The sequence below is a fragment of the Diadema antillarum genome, unplaced genomic scaffold (assembly GCF_040938485.1).
Source record: "Diadema antillarum isolate AM-2024a unplaced genomic scaffold, OU_Dant_1.0 seq00001222_RagTag, whole genome shotgun sequence".
Taxonomy (NCBI): Eukaryota; Metazoa; Echinodermata; class Echinoidea; order Diadematoida; family Diadematidae; genus Diadema; species Diadema antillarum.
The window spans coordinates 1-16,349 of NW_027272012.1; the positions used below are offsets into that span (position 1 = coordinate 1).

At 40.3% G+C, this 16,349-nt stretch overlaps 1 protein-coding gene across 1 annotated transcript in view; it reads right to left on the bottom strand.

Annotated features, from left to right (window-relative positions):
- Positions 1–434: 434 nt before the first annotated feature.
- LOC139744945 (serine/threonine-protein kinase mTOR-like) overlaps positions 435–16,349 on the bottom strand; it is a gene marked incomplete at its 3' end in the record, with an annotated part of 33,736 nt that continues 17,821 nt past the window's right edge. Inside the window, exons 19-30 of the mRNA XM_071655358.1 lie at positions 11,150–11,284; positions 10,287–10,416; positions 9,386–9,636; positions 9,073–9,159; positions 8,357–8,524; positions 6,576–6,688; positions 5,550–5,805; positions 4,848–4,985; positions 3,986–4,128; positions 1,919–2,081; positions 1,322–1,455; positions 435–513 (exon numbers count right to left, since the gene is read on the bottom strand). Coding sequence (XP_071511459.1) covers positions 435–513; positions 1,322–1,455; positions 1,919–2,081; positions 3,986–4,128; positions 4,848–4,985; positions 5,550–5,805; positions 6,576–6,688; positions 8,357–8,524; positions 9,073–9,159; positions 9,386–9,636; positions 10,287–10,416; positions 11,150–11,284 — 1,797 coding nt within the window. The remainder of the gene's footprint in view (positions 514–1,321; positions 1,456–1,918; positions 2,082–3,985; positions 4,129–4,847; positions 4,986–5,549; positions 5,806–6,575; positions 6,689–8,356; positions 8,525–9,072; positions 9,160–9,385; positions 9,637–10,286; positions 10,417–11,149; positions 11,285–16,349) is intronic.

Genomic DNA, 16,349 nt, shown 5'->3' on the forward strand with positions numbered 1-16,349 from the left:
CTCTTCATGGAAAATTAGTGAAAGAAATTTGAAAGGGAGGTTTTGAAACAGACACAATGCTAATGTCATACATTCTGTCAAGTACTCAATCAAAGATTTGTGAATCTACTGTCAGTGGAAAGAATGCACCATTATGTCAATCAAGACTTGGTTTTTAGCTTTCAAACATTTGCACATACATGTACACAAATCTTGCTGCTTCTGTACAGATTCAAAGGGTTCAAATGTACTTGTACTCTACTTTATGGTGAGATGCATGCAATTGTAACATATTTACTGTGTATCCAATAATACAAATTTGTACATACTGTCTGAAGCAACAGTCATGATAACATCTCAGATTAGTCTATGTATTTTTTCAACAACCATATACGCAAACTGAGCCCTGGTGAGTGTGAAGGAGTATCAAATAACGGAAGAAAACAAAAACTCACCAGTTCTGCTCTGTAATTCTTCATGGCGTATTGTAGAACACCTGTTGCCGCTTCAGACTGGTGGAGCTTGTTATTGATGCTGTATTGAGATCAAGGAGAGAACAGAAATTATTGACAAATGCTGTAAAATAATTGCACCCAACATCTCTTTACCTTTTGTTGGGTTAGCTTTAGGATTAGAGTTTGGTTTAGGGTTAGGATTAGGTTCAGGATTAGGATTAGGATTAGGGTCAGGGGAAGGGTATGGGGTAATTGACCAGGGGGTAATTACCCTAGAACCCTGCTCCTATTATACTCTTAAAATTGTCCAAAAAACGTGGCATTCACTGAAATGTCCAGCAACAAAGGACACAACAAAATACAATTGTAAACTGAAGAAAGTAAGAATATCTTTCACCATGGAGTGTATTCTCACATGTACAGGAAAAAAAAAAAGCACAAACACAGACACATTTTGTTTATTTCTCCACACACCTAACAGTGAAACTCTGATCATAAAACTTAGATTTATAGAAAGACACAACAATGAAAATAATTCATACCCAGTGGGAATACAGATCACTGTTTTATTGTGTGTTTGTTTTCATCTTTTTAATTTGCACACGGATGCAAAATTCATTGAAATACTTTAAGGGATACCTGCAGCTCCACCCATTGTTTCAACCCCTCGTGCACTATATTCACCTAAGGTCACGTTCGAAACTGGCCTATCCGCTAGACGGCACTACAGAACCTACCATGCAAAATACATCGTGTAATCTCTGGGGCACAACCAGGCTCCAAAGCAGACATTCATAAAGTGAAGCAGTCCCTTTCCCATGCCCCACGCCCCACCCCCACCTCCAACCCCCTCCCCCCAGTAAAGGAAAGATGAAAACGTGGTATACCTGATGAGGGCCTCCAGAATTTCTGTGTTTGGCCCCCGGTGGAATTCTTCCTCCTTGTAATGCAGGGCCTTGGCATAGGCACGACACTTTGACGCCCTCTCTCCCAGCAGGATGGTGTTCAGAGGGAGAGGGCCCTGTCGAGAAATACAACGGATGGGGAGGAGATTCAATTTCCTGCATCGCATTGCCATAGCATCCGATATCATATTCAAAATGACCAATCTGAATCTGATAAAGACATCATCAAACAAAATTGCTGAAAGCATAACTACAATGGTAACTGGCTGACAGAATCTTGGAATAATAGACAACGAAAAAGTTATCCAAGGGATTAGGTACACCAGCTCACTTTGATAAAGACATAATTTTAAAAAAAAAATGCTGAAAGCAAGAATAAGTGACTAACTGGCTGACAGAATCCTGAAAGCAAACAGTGAAAAATTATCCATGGGATTAGGTACAGCAGCTCACCTTGATAAAGACATCATTAAAAAAAGAAAAAAAATGCTGAAAGCAAGAATAAGTGACTAACTGGCTGACAGAATCCTGAAAGCAAACAGTGAAAAATTATCCATGGGATTAGGTACAGCAGCTCACCTTGTCTGAGTGTTCCATGAACTCGGCAAGGTTGAGTAGGATCTGGACTATCTCTGGGATGTCCTGGGAGGTCAGTGCCTTCTGCAGACTCTGGATTAGGCTGTCCTGGTCCTGCTCGGTCAGTTCTGACCAGCAGGACACAAAGGCTGCATTGAAGAGCTCTCTGCAGAGGTTTGGGTAATAAAAGTAAAGAAACGCTTAATTTTTCCCTACCATCTATCACACGACTGAGGGACACTACAAATAAATAAGCGATGAATATTCTCTTTCTAACATAACACATCTTTTTACAGCATACAGCAAAATGCAGTATGTCACATACTGGCATTTGCTAAACACAACAGAAGTTGTGCAATGCTGTGTTAAATCAATTAATACACATGTAGCAACATGAATTGTAGGAATACAGCAGAAATGAACTTGGAATGTACAAATTAACAAACTAGAAAAGCACTCTGAGAGCGCAGACCTCCGCCAAGCAGCTACTTTCCACCGATGATCTTGCTCTTTCATAGTGACCAGTGATTTCCACCCATACGTGTGCATGCTGTAAAATCGCCTGATTTCCCAATATAGAAGCCTTTATTACGTCATAAGTCCTCAGCTGTACGGCGCCTCGCCCTGGCAGAAACTAGAGCATGCACTATAAGTGCGTGTATGAAAACCTAAAAAATGCGCAACCAGAACTCCAAAATTCCTTGACCTTGCCAGCCAAAATATCGAAAATCCTTCATAAAATCCATAAAAATATTCCAGATCACTACCAAAATTTAATCCTCTAATACATTCCTCGTGTCATTCTCAACCTTTCCTGCAAGTTTCATCCCAATCCGTGCACAACTTTTTGAGTTATTTTGCACACAGACAAACAAACAAACCAACAGTAATGAAAACATAACATCCTCCCTTGGCGGAGGTAATGAACAAAATAAACTCGCTTTCATTTGGAGTTTTGTGCCAATGGACAATCAGCTGACAGACAAGAAACCTACCTTAGGATGCCTACAAACAAGACAGGTTCTTTTATTTCTATTCATTTCATTACACAACTTTTGAGAATGTATTTCTAATCATGGTATTCTGTGTGAAGATCTGAGATAAACATCCACACATTTGAATCAGTCATATGTGACCGTGCATCACAAAACGAGCAAAAAGTCACACGCACTGATTTTGGGTGAGGACTGAAAATAGGTGAAATGGGTCAACACAGCCAATATTGAGATTTTTATATTTTCTGAAAGAGCAAGTCTTCTTCTACATCATACTAAAATTTGGGATCATAAAACGAACAGGAAATTGGGTTTTTAGCAGTTTTTTCTCGAACACTTTTTGGTAGAATAGTGTGATGAGTTGTGTCTTATAGACTCCCCTTTTTACTTCTTAAAAACCCTGTCCATACTCTTCACTTTCAACTCTACTAACTTTGGAAAGGATGATGCTACTGCTTTGAAAGTTGGCATTAATCACCTACAGAATGGTTAACCCATTGAGGACGAGTCCCAAGTATACTCGGGCAGGTGTCTATGGGAAATGCGTGTTGTAGCAAAATCAGCCCGTCCTCAACGGGTTAATAAAGCATGCTCAATTTCAGTTTAATCTGATAATCCCTTCATTGTTGTTGCTACATTGGCTTACATCCTGTTTTTTGTTCCAGTCATCACACACCTAACACAGCTTAGTGAAGATTAAGCGCTTGAATAGACACTGTACTTCAGAGCCTCTTTTCTCAGTTCACACTTTTCCTGAGTTTGTGCTTTCTTTCCAATATTTAGATAGGTTAGGAGAGTCCATTTGAATTGAGTTATACATCATTTTAAAGCTTAAAGTCTGTTTTTTCAGAATCTGCTCTTCACTGAAAATCGATGTTTGGCGACTTTTTGTTGGTTTTGTGATGCATGGTCACATACACAAAGAGGAACAAGTAGAGCTGAATCGAATGGGCAGTGTTCATCTGCCATATCAACAATTTTTTTTTTTTTTTTTTTTTTTTGGGGGGGGGGGGGGGGTGGGGGGTGGGGGGGGGGGTGGGGGGTGGGGGATGGAGGAGTTGTCAAGACAACATACCTGGCCAGAGGGTTGTAAGACTGGGCCAGTGCCCAGCAGGACCTCAGGGCATGGGATGGTGACTCCTTGAGAAGCTCCACGCTCAGACGTCGCAGCCACTCCATCCAGTCGTCACGGGAGACACGGCGAGTTACTGCCCACGCCTACACAGTTCAGATAACCACAACAATACAACAGGGGAATGAGTGGTCATTGCGTCAATACAGTACTTTGTAAAAAACAAAAAAAAAAAAACAGACCCTCCAAATTCATCATGTTTAGCGAGCACCCACTGTGGGGGTCATTATGGAGCAAAATGTGATTCCAGCAGTAACCAACACAAAATGTTTTTTTTCCCCAAATTCTCATAACATCCAGACTACATGCAAGGCTGGCCTCAGATATAATTCACTGGCATGAACACCATTGCAAGGTAGTGTTTTGCTTATTTCGTTTTTACTTTGTTTTGGAGCTTTTTTTCCGGAAATGTCCTTGTCAATTTCGAGCAACTCAGAGACTAGTTTGGTTGAAAGAACAGGGAGAAATGTTGCGGACATGTACCACTGGCGAGCTGTTACCAAAGGGATGATTCAAATACGGATTTGTACATACACTGTATATCTCTTTCTTCTCCAAGATATTGCTTGATCAGACTAAATAATCTGGTAAAAATGCAAAACTCACTGATAATATGAACAGAGAGTAGCACAGCACAGAAAATCATGAAAACAGTGTATATCTTTCGAATCAAGAGTTAGAGATACTTTACTTTAAAATGTTAGGGAAAAATGGCACAAATGGCGAAAAAAAAAAAGGAATAATAAAATTCACGGGAGGGCCATTCAATGGGAAAAGGGGATAGGGGAGGAGGAAAGGGGCTTACCCGCTGGAGGTTGCTGGTGCTGACAGGGAGTTTCTTGATGGTGACAGATTCCATGGCGGAGCTGTCCTCCTTAGAGCTACCGCTGCGCTTGCTTCTCGCTCTCATCAGCAGGAGTTCGTCCTCAGCAATGGTGGTTCCCTGTGGAGGAGGGGAGGGAGAGGAGAGAGGGGAGGTGTGGGTAGAGAAATGGAACAAAACACCACATTGTGATTCTCCATAGAACTTGCAAAACATACCACAGGAGAATCACCAAGGACAGTTGACAATACTCTCCAGATAGGCACACAAAACATGGAAATGATTTAAAACTCACATCTCATCTGGACTCTCTTGACTGACTTTGACTCTGGTATTTTTCAACTGGCATTTACCTCTCAACATTTTGCCCCCAAGTGCATTCAATTAACATCACAATCTACTAAATAAACATTATGGAGGTCTGTATCACATTGAACATGGAAGCAAAATAGTCAATCAACATACTGTGAAGCAACAGCTTTCAGTGCAAGACTTTAATTTGAGCATTTTTGCAGCCACCATTTCCCTCTCAACTTTTACCCTAGTTTAATTATATAACATCAAAATCAGTCATAAGAGCATTACTGCATTCATATCACATTGAACATCCAAGCAAAACAGCACTTGAAGAATCCGCTAGGCAACATTTTCTTTGGACTCTGGCATTTTCGTTTCCCATCTCACCTTGAGGATCTTCAGGATCAGCGTCTCGTATTTCTGATGGTTGATGCGGTGTTTCACCAGGACCTTGTTCACCATGGCGATGAAGATCTGGAACTTCTTGCCCAGCTGGAGGACGATGGAGGAGAGCATGTCCATCGCGACGGGCCGCAGCTCGGGCGTGGTGTCCAGCGTGCGGACCAAGGGGTGGACGATGCGGGAGGCAAACTCCATGAAGTCCAGCGTGTCGCTCAGGTGGTCAATGGTCTCTAGTGCCGTCCTAGTAAAATAAAAAAAGCAAACCGTAAACTTTCATCAAATTAAAGGCATGAGGAAAGACAATTTCATCGGGTGAGAATGAAAAAGAAATTGCCACTAAACCCATAGTGTTTGAGGCAACTCAATGCCCTTCTCATTCTCAACCGACAATTTCATGTGATCAAATGAAAGTGGTCTAACTCTGCATTTGTTCACACAAGGAAATTTGGTTGTATTATCTTTGTCAAAAGGATTACATCCGTACGTTGATTATAGTAGCATCACAGAGACAGCTTGCACTCTTGTGGTACTGTTCAGGCACAACGTTGCATCTTATCCAAATGCTATATTACTAGTTTTTACAGGAAGGACCAATGGCTACTTTTGTTGTTACTACAAAGACTGGAAAAGATTTACAGTGACTTTAATTATTTTTTTCTTGCATTAAAAAAAAAATTACACATTATATCAAGGCAGACAACCATATTCTAATAAAGGTCAACACTGATGAAATACATATACTAGGGTCAAATCACATTGTTCCAGGCATTGGTATGAGACTGTATGATAATTAGCACGGCAAATTCTTTCAGCTAATCACTAATAGTACTATCATCAAATATCCCTATTATGTCCCCCCCCCCCCTCCTCAAAAAAAAAAAAAGAGAGAGAAATAATGACACAAAGTAAAAATGATAATAAAACAGACACACAAAAATAATGGCAAGTAATAAGTCTGTTGGTTCAGACCACAACTAACAATCTTGGGAGGTGGGAGGGGCCATCACTCACCTGCGTACTGGGATGGGGACATCGTGGGAATCAAAGAGTTTGACAACAGGTGGTAGGAGGAGGTGGAGGTAGTCATCCAGATTGGCACCAAACTTCTGCATTGCATTCAGGAGCTACGGAGGAGACAAGACACAAAATAGGAAGTTAACTTGACTCACCCCAAAACGTCATCACTCTGAGAGAAAGTCAGAGACATGATTTCTGGAAACATTTCCCAAAGTAAAAGAGGTTTAAGTCAACATTCCTTTAACAGCTTCTAGCGTGGAAGTGGAAGTGTCCATGACTGTTTGTTAGTTGACTTTGCTCTGGATTACCCGTAATTAGACTTCCCACCAGAAATGCTGGGACTAAGGAGACCACATCCTCTCTTCCCCCCTCAACCCTTACCTTGATGGTGACAACACGCCCCTGGCTGTTGTCGGCACAATGACCTTGAGCATCGGGAGACTGTGGACTGCTCTCGATTACCCCAGCCATACTCCCTACAAGTACAGCTGGGACTAAGAACACGCTCTCCACCCACCCTAAGATTTGCCCCTTACCTTGATGGTGATGACAAGCCCCTAGAAATTGCATGCATGAAGACCTTGGGCTCTTGGGAACTCTAGATTGCTCCAGACTACCCCCACAACAAGTGTAGACCCCCACCCCCCCTTCCCATCCTAAAATTCTGTACCATGATGGTAACGACATATCCCTATTGTTGCCATGTATGAAGAACTTTGGATCTGGAAGACTCTGGATAACTTCAGAGTACTCTAACTAAACTCCCCATCAGAAAAGCTGGGACTAAGAACCCTCCCCCCCCAAAAAAAAAAAAAAAAAAAAAAAAACTAGAAATGTCGCTACAGCGACTGGTTATACCCCCGCCAAACAACATTTCATAAGCTTTGGTCAAAACAACATTTCATAAGCTTTGGTCAAAAAACTGAGGAAGTAGTTAAATCCGCAAGATCTTTCCTTGATCTTCTGCCATTAATATGCCGTTACCATGGCAACGTACTTTCGGGTACTGTCGAAAAATGCGTCTTGCACATCTACAACCAAAGGCACACATCTGTACCAAGTTTCATGGAAACTGGGCAAAAACTGAGGAAGTAGTTTGCAACACAAAATTTTCCATCATTTTGGCTCATAATATGTGAGCTGTTACCATGGCAACATACTTTTTGTCACTGTCAAGAAATGTGTCATGCTGACCTATATCCTAAGACAAACATTCAATATGAATTCCATGAGAATTGGAAGAACACTGATGAAGCAGTTTTGCCATGAAGCATTTTGCCCTATATTTTACCAATAACATGCCGTTACCATGGCAACGCACTTTTTGCCACTGCGGAAATATATGTCTTGCACATTAACATATTCAGATGAACATCTGTACCTAATTTCATAAAAATTGATCAAAAACTGTGGGAGGAGTTCGCGACGCAAGATTTGTACCCATTTTTGCCCATAATATGCCGTTACCATGGCAACGTTCTTTTGGGTACTGTCAAAAAATACGTCTTGCACATCTACAACCCAAGGCACACATCTGTGCCAAGTTTTATGGGAATCGGTTGAAAACTGAGGAAGTAGTTCGCGACGCAAGATTTGCAACGGACCGACCGCCCGACCGCCCGACCGACCGCCCGACCGACCGCCCGACCGACCGCCCGACCGACCGCCCGACCGACCGCCCGACCGACCGCCCGACCGACCGCCCGACCGTCCGCTGATTCCTATATACCCCCTTCAAACTTCGTTTGGCGGGGGTATAAAAAAAATCCCCTTACCTTGGTGGTAACGACACGCCCCTGGCTATTGTCATGCATGAAGACCTTGAGCATCTGTGGGACGATGCAGGGGAGGTAGAGCTTGAACTCGCCCCCTAGGGCTACAACCGTCTGCTCCACTAGCAGAATGATGGTGTTCTGAAGTGAGCTGTTCACTGTCCAGAACTCCTGTAGGGATCAATTATAATAACAATTATTAAATCCAGGGGAATTTCATCAACATTATAATCAATCTTTTCTTAAAAAGCCAATTCTGTATCTACTGAAATTAGGATTGAAAAATTGCCAAACATACCAGAAGATAAAACAAAAAATCAAATTCTTGGCATGCCACTTGTTATTGTACAATAGAAATTCTTTTTCTCCATATTTGCCAACTGTAGCTTTCCTTTTTTTTCTTCTATCAATCAAGAGCTGGAAACACTTCTATAACCTTTCTAAGACATTATTAAAGAAACTTGAAACTTGAAACTTGAAACATGTAAACTCGTGCCATGCATCATGGCACTTAAGCACCCAGAAGCCACAAATGTGCCATACCCACAATCACATACATTTACAGTATCTGCAAGAACATCCAGGATTGATAGAGGCATACAAAAAAAAAAAGAAAAAAAAAGAAGAAGACAGAAGAAGATGAGGAAAAGGAGAGAAAGGATAAGAAGAAGGGGAAGAGGAGGAGGAGGAGAGCATCACACTGATTTGATCGGACTCACCCTGATCAGGTCAAAGATATCATCCAGAAAGTTCCTGATGTGTTGCTTCACAATGGAGATCATGAATCCCAGCTGCTGGAACAAGAACTGTGAGAGAGAAAAAATCAAAACTTAGCACCCTTAATATAATCGCAGGTCAAACATTTAGACAAAGATGACAACACTGCTAACATTTTCATGGATGTAGCAATGAACGCACTTCTGGACGCAAGCAAATTTCTACAAGTTAGCATGTGAGACATTTCAAAGATAAAAATCTCCATAACTTTTTAATACATCACTGCCATATGACTGACATTCATAGCACACGCACCTCTCTTGTCCCATTATCGCAGGTGCGTATCACGTTGATATAAGTGGGCATGATCTGAGGAAGGAACTGCACACACTTCACTCCCAGGCTCTTGAAGATGAAGGTAATGGCCTGCACGACGCCGGTGTGGTGGTTTGCCAGCGAGCCATCTCGCATGATGCGCATCAGCGTTGCTATGGCAACGGCCGGGTAGAACTCCTCCAGGGATGCACTCCCCATGTTGACGAGCATCTCACTAGCGGTAGATTCCCCTAATTACCATGACAATGTAAAAAACATTAACATTATACCGGGTATGAAAAAAAAAAGTGAGGAAAGAGTCGTGGCATATGGCCGATCATACATCAAGGTATTACCAAAAGACCGGAACAGTGACTCTGACCCTTTCTCGCAAGGTTTTCTGAACCCTCTGATAAACTTGCTGAAATTATTCTGGCCCCAGATTTTCCCCAGCACTTTTTCCTCAGTTGTTAATCACACTTCTACACCAAGTATGTGCTTTCTGTTCTCATTGGCACACTTGTATGCAGCCCCATGTACAACAGCTAAGCACCACAACTGCAGTGTGGACTGAAACAGCTTTTGCAAACTTCTGTGCTAGATACAATGTTGCAGTCATGGACAATCAGTAGTGTTCACCTGCTTTCCTGAACCAATTAGGACAGAAACAGGGTTAAACTTAACCCTTGGGAAGTTGTAGGAAAGGGGGGGAGGGGGATACACCCCAGCAATTAGTGGACCAAGTGTCACAGATTTGAGAGTGAGAAAAGGCCTCATCCATACATACATCTTGGGACTTGGCATCAGGGAGGGGGAGGGGGGAGGAGTAGGGGTGTGCTAAACCCAAGCAAGTCCTGGGCCTAGACCAAAATTTGATAGTGAGCAAAGGCCTCATCCATACCTCCATCTTGGGACTTGGCATCAGACATGCTTTGGGTGGCACCACCGTCTCCCGCCGTATCAATGACGCCCTGGTTGATCTTGTGTTTGTATGGATCCAGGGCTCCCAGCAGCCCAAGCACTCGTATGGTCTGTGGGAGGAGAGTTATAAGGGGACACATTAAAGAGAGTCAAACCCGGGAAGAGCCAATATGTACATTTAAAAAAAGAAAATTTGATAAGCAGCAACTCAGGAGCATGTCAGAGGGAGATAGACAGACAGACAGATAGACAGACAGAGGACAAGTAGAATTGGTGGTATATTGATGTAGACATACATGTAGAGAGATAAAAGGTGAGATATAGTGACATACAAACAGATAGACAGAAAACATATAGGAGAAAGAGAGAGGGAGAGTGAGTGTGTGACAGACAGTGCCAAGTGGTAGCAAGGAAAGCAATTCACAAGGAAAGTTATTTACAATGTACAATGCAACTTCACAAATACATTTTTTTTCTCACCAATCTATTCCATTTTTCTGAGATAAAAAAGGAAATCAACACTCGCTGTTCAGGTTTTTGTCTAATGTTTCAGATTCATTGCAGTTTTTAACGCAATGTATATTTGTATGCTACAGCAACCCCGTGTTACATGAACACAAAGTGGACAAAGCCACTTTGCGCACTGAAGTCACTTCAATGCTTTTGTGATTTTGGCTAATCAGAACTCCTGATAAAACTGTTTGACATTTTAACATCTCTCAAGAATGAAAGAAAATGAATGTAATAAAATGGAATAGATGGTCTGCTCTCCTCTGCTCAGTTTTACAAAGTAAGAGAAAATGAAAGAAGTTGCTGCATAGACGGAGTACGAGACTATTTTACCTCTCTCCTGAGGGTTGGTGACTGCTCCGTTTTCAGGAAGTTAAGGAGTACATCCAAGAGGTTTGGATACTTGTTGTAAGGCTCCACCACATACCCCGTGCTCTCAACTAACTGGCCCAGGGTCCACAGGGCAACCTAGGTGGAAAGCATATATACAAATACAAAACATAGAAGCATATCAGGTAAAAATGAAGGTGATTAATACCCCCGCCCCGTGACGACAGTCTTACCCATGGAATGATCTTTCCTTGATCTTCTGCCATTTAAATGCCGTTACCATGGCAACGCAGCTTCTGACACGTCCGAAAAATATGTCTTGCACATCTTCCCACCAAGACTATTGTGTGTGCCACATTTCATAAGCTTTTGTCAAAAACTGAGGAAGTAGTTCAATCCACAAGATCTTTCCTTGATCTTCCGCCATTAATATGCCGTTACCATGGCAACGCAGCTTCCGACACGTCCAAAAAATATGTCTTGCACATCTTCCCACCAAGACCAATGTGTGTGCCACATTTCATGAGCTTCAGTCGAATACAGAGGAAGTAGTTCAATCCGCAAGATCTTTCCTTGATCTTCTGCCATTTATATGCCGTTACCATGGCAACGCAGCTTCCGACACGTCCGAAAAATATGTCTTCCACATCTTCCCACCAAGATCAAGGTGTGTGCCACATTTCATAAGCTTTGGTCAAAAAACTGAGGAAGTAGTTAAATCCGCAAGATCTTTCCTTGATCTTCTGCCATTAATATGCCGTTACCATGGCAACGTACTTTCGGGTACTGTCGAAAAATACGTCTTGCACATCTACAACCAAAGGCACACATATGTACCAAGTTTCATGGAAATTGGGCAAAAACTGAGGAAGTAGTTTGCAACACAAAATTTTCCATCATTTTGGCTCATAATATGTGAGCTGTTACCATGGCAACATACTTTTTGTCACTGTCAAGAAATGTGTCATGCTGACCTCCTAAGACAAACATTCAATATGAATTCCATGAGAATTGGAAGAACACTGATGAAGCAGTTTTGCCATGAAGCATTTTGCCCTATATTTTACCAATAACATGCCGTTACCATGGCAACGCACTTTTTGCCACTGCGGAAATATGTGTCTTGCACATTAACATATTCAGATGAACATCTGTACCTAATTTCATAAAAATTGATCAAAAACTGTGGAAGGAGTTCGCGACGCAATATTTGTACCCATTTTTGCCCATAATATGCCGTTACCATGGCAACGTACTTTTGGGTACTGTCAAAAAATACGTCTTGCACATCTACAACCCAAGGCACACATCTGTGCCAAGTTTTATGGGAATCGGTTGAAAACTGAGGAAGTAGTTCGCGACGCAAGATTTGCAACGGACCGACCGCCCGACCGACCGCCCGACCGTCCCCTGATTCCTATATACCCCCTTCAAACTTCGTTTGGCGGGGGTATAACAATTCTGTGGATTATTCCATCTCTGTTTCGTCTCCATCACATAACCCACCTCTATTATCACCGCACACACATAGCTATGTGGCACTCGGCATGCACTCAATTGTATTCAAATAATCACGCGAACTGGTCCAGTCTTCAAAGTTCTTGTGAGATGATAGCCGTAGCCCATGATCTACAGTTGTAGCCTACTACACGTACATGTATCTATAATAATGAGAACAAATAGTTTTATTTAAAGTACTGTATCTACCAATCAAATATATTTTCCCCCTTTTTTTCACAATTATATTCTCATTATCATTGCAATTTTAAATATCACCATTATAGTCCAGCGGATATAGAAAAAATCATGCACTTTATGGTAAAAGCACCATACTTGGTACACATGTAGATGGTGCCAATATAAGTCATTTCTGATATGGAAGCCACTCTGATTCTCCCTTTGGCGGCCGTGACGGCCATTTTTCAAAATGGCCGCCATGTGATATAGCAATGCTGTGTATTTTGGAAACTATAAGTCCGATTGTCGTGATTCTTGTACCAAAGTATAGGTTTTGAGGGTCAAGGATTCCAATAAAATAATTTTTGAGAGGATAAAATCATGGCAACCTACTTATTGGCGCCCATTTTAAAAAGATATGGCCACCATGTTAGATAAAAACATATCCTTAAAACGTATGGACAAAGGGTCATGACTCTGGTACCAAGTTATATGTTTTTGGGGTCAAGGATTCCCATAAAGTCAACTGTAAGTGATTATGAATCGCTTCATCCTACGTTTTGGCGGCCATTTTAATGAATATGGCTGCCATACAACAGAAAATGAATATTGTATATCTTCGAACTCAAAAGATATATAATCCCCATTCAAGTATAAAAGTATAGTTTTGGGGTGAAGGTTTTCAATTTAATGATGTTTTAGCAAAGTGAATAGGTTCATCACATCCTTTGTTTTGGCGGCCATTTGATAAATATGGCCTCCCTCCAGTTATATAGCGTACGAGTGTTATGAAAGCGGGATGCCCATTGTGGATTGATTCTGGTGTAAACGTTTGTTTTAGAGTTCAACAATTACTTGTTCACTCATTTTTAGTATTCTAATGTGGAACATCTGGGCATAGTTAACTTTGGAAGCATTTTGGAAAATATGCTCAACTTCCTTTATAGGATTTATGTGGGTACAGTATTTGAAAAACATGATCTTCACAATTTCATGTCTGAAGTACACATTTCTCAAGATTATACAGTTTCCAGAAATATAGACTCTCGCTTTCTCTGGTCCCTGGACCATGGAATGAAAATCATAGTTTCCAACCAATATATAGTACACCTGTTTTCTTTGGAAATATGACACTAAGTGTGAGAAAACTTCTAAAACTTATTGGATCACTTTCATACATCAAATGTAAACACACTACAATTATGTATGTCTGTAAAATCCATGATTGACCAGGTTGTTCTGATACTTACAACTACGCTGAATCTTATACATCAAACGATTAAGTAAATATAGTAGGTATTATTCGATACATCTTTATAGGTCTACATCTAATTGTAATTTGCAGCGTAGTGGGTAAAGAATCGGCCTCATGAAAACAAATCCGATCTTCTGCCAAAGTTTTGTATCCTATACCAACATCATTTCTTTTAGACAGAGCTGGACATGATAGGTTTTTTGTGTCATCATCTTGACATATGAATATGATGTACTTGGTCCAATCTGTTTCTTTCCTGGGAGCTGGTTTCTCGGTTGAAATGAGCTTTGCTTTTGAAGCCATGTTATCCTACAAATAAACCCAATAACCAATTACTTAAAAAGATAATATTTTATGTAAATGTGCTTCACAGAGGTAAAGCAAAAAACTTATGTGTACATTTTTTCTAAAAATGTGACAAACATTTTCGTTAAATGGATTTGTGGTTGTGAATTTTACCTTTTGATGTACAATTATTTGTAAAGAACAAGAACAAGGAAAAATCAAATTATCTGTTTCTGTGTGTAGTTCTACTCTGAATACATTACTTGTTATAGTTGATTTATGCATTAATCTTTATCATTGATTTTAGCCTCTTGAACTGAATTTCACCCTCCCCTAACCCCAAAGAAATTATACAAATAATATTTGATGCATTTGCCATTCTCATATGGAATAAGGATTAAGGTTTCATAATTCAAAAGCAACTTCTACAGGTAAATGGACAGTGGGCATTTCAACGCAATTTTATAACGTAACAGCGCCCATCCAAAATGTAAACTACAAGAAAAATTATGCTAATTTATGAATTTAAGGAAAACCTCAAAGAAATACAAATTTTGGGGTTCATAATTATTGGAAGATAAAACTGCAGAATAAAATTTTCAGTATATCGATCTTTCTACTTACCGGCACCAGTAGAAATACTGAAGACGTTCTCTAAAGCGCACCTGCATCTACATAATTATGCATTAACGTTCATCACCGCTCATCAATGGATGATCAGGAACAATAATTGTTTTGGATTGTCAGAGCTCATTCGATTCCTTTATTATGATTCCTTATAATTTTGTGTAACAGTTTTGACAAGGTCATACTATGAAATAATGAACAAGAACTGAGAACTTTAGATATCAATAGGTCTTATAAGACTGCAATAATCATGTTTTTGTGGCTGAAAACTATGACAGTACACTTATTGTACTCTCCTGTCTATGCATCCAAAATTAGGGGGAAAGTCTTCTATTCCATTCTCACCATTTACTCTATCTAACTGATGTTCAACATAATTATCTTTATAGTATTCCAGGTATGCAACAATTGTAATTATGTGATGTTCAATACCTATACTTGAATAGCGAATGTGATAGAGGTATGGTCAATCAACAACAATCAATGAACAATAAAGAACTAAATGCCGCAACAACAAGGGAGGTTCATTTACCAATAATAAGTGAAGGACTGTTGGCAGTGGGACAATACATATGGCAAGTGAGGGTGTATATACATAATTATATATATATATATATATAGTGGCCCCTCAGAAAACGGAAACGAATATTTTTTTCAAAACCAAAACGAAATTGTCCAATTTGGTTGAGTACTTTTCTTTCTAGACATGTTTTTGTTCATCATTAATTTCCTACTTTATTTTATCAGAGCTCAGCAACAAAGACTACCCAACAATTGAAGGTGAATTTTCGACAATAATCCTATTCAAGCATTCCACATTGTGATGTGCGGCCTCAATTCTTTGTTAGTCTCCCAAGGCAGTGGCTTTTGTTCGATGCTGAAATTTGTTGAATTGAGCTAAGAAATTTACGCTCGACCCGTCTTTGCAAAAACATCTGTAGAATAAAAGATACGCAACCAAATCGGATGATTTTGGTGTCATTCTTCTTCTAGATAAATTCTCTATAACTTTATGTTATTCACTTTTTGCATAAAGTAATGCAAATGTGCAAATTATTTGGAAAACTCGCGTTTCCATTAATTCTAGGCCACACTGTATATAATGTGTGTGTGTGCGTGTGTGTGTGTGTGTGTGTGTGCATACTCTATGTAGTGCGGCAATCATATTTATCAAAATGGACCTGAAAACGAGATGTGTTAGTTCTATTCATCAGCAAATGCTTGTTTAAAATCATTGACCCCAATTAGTTTCAAAGACGTACAGTATAGTATATATTGCGGTGGTCATGTTTTAAAATGGCAGCCAAAACGTATAGGATGTGATGGTTGTATACACGAAAAGATGTATCCATTTAAATA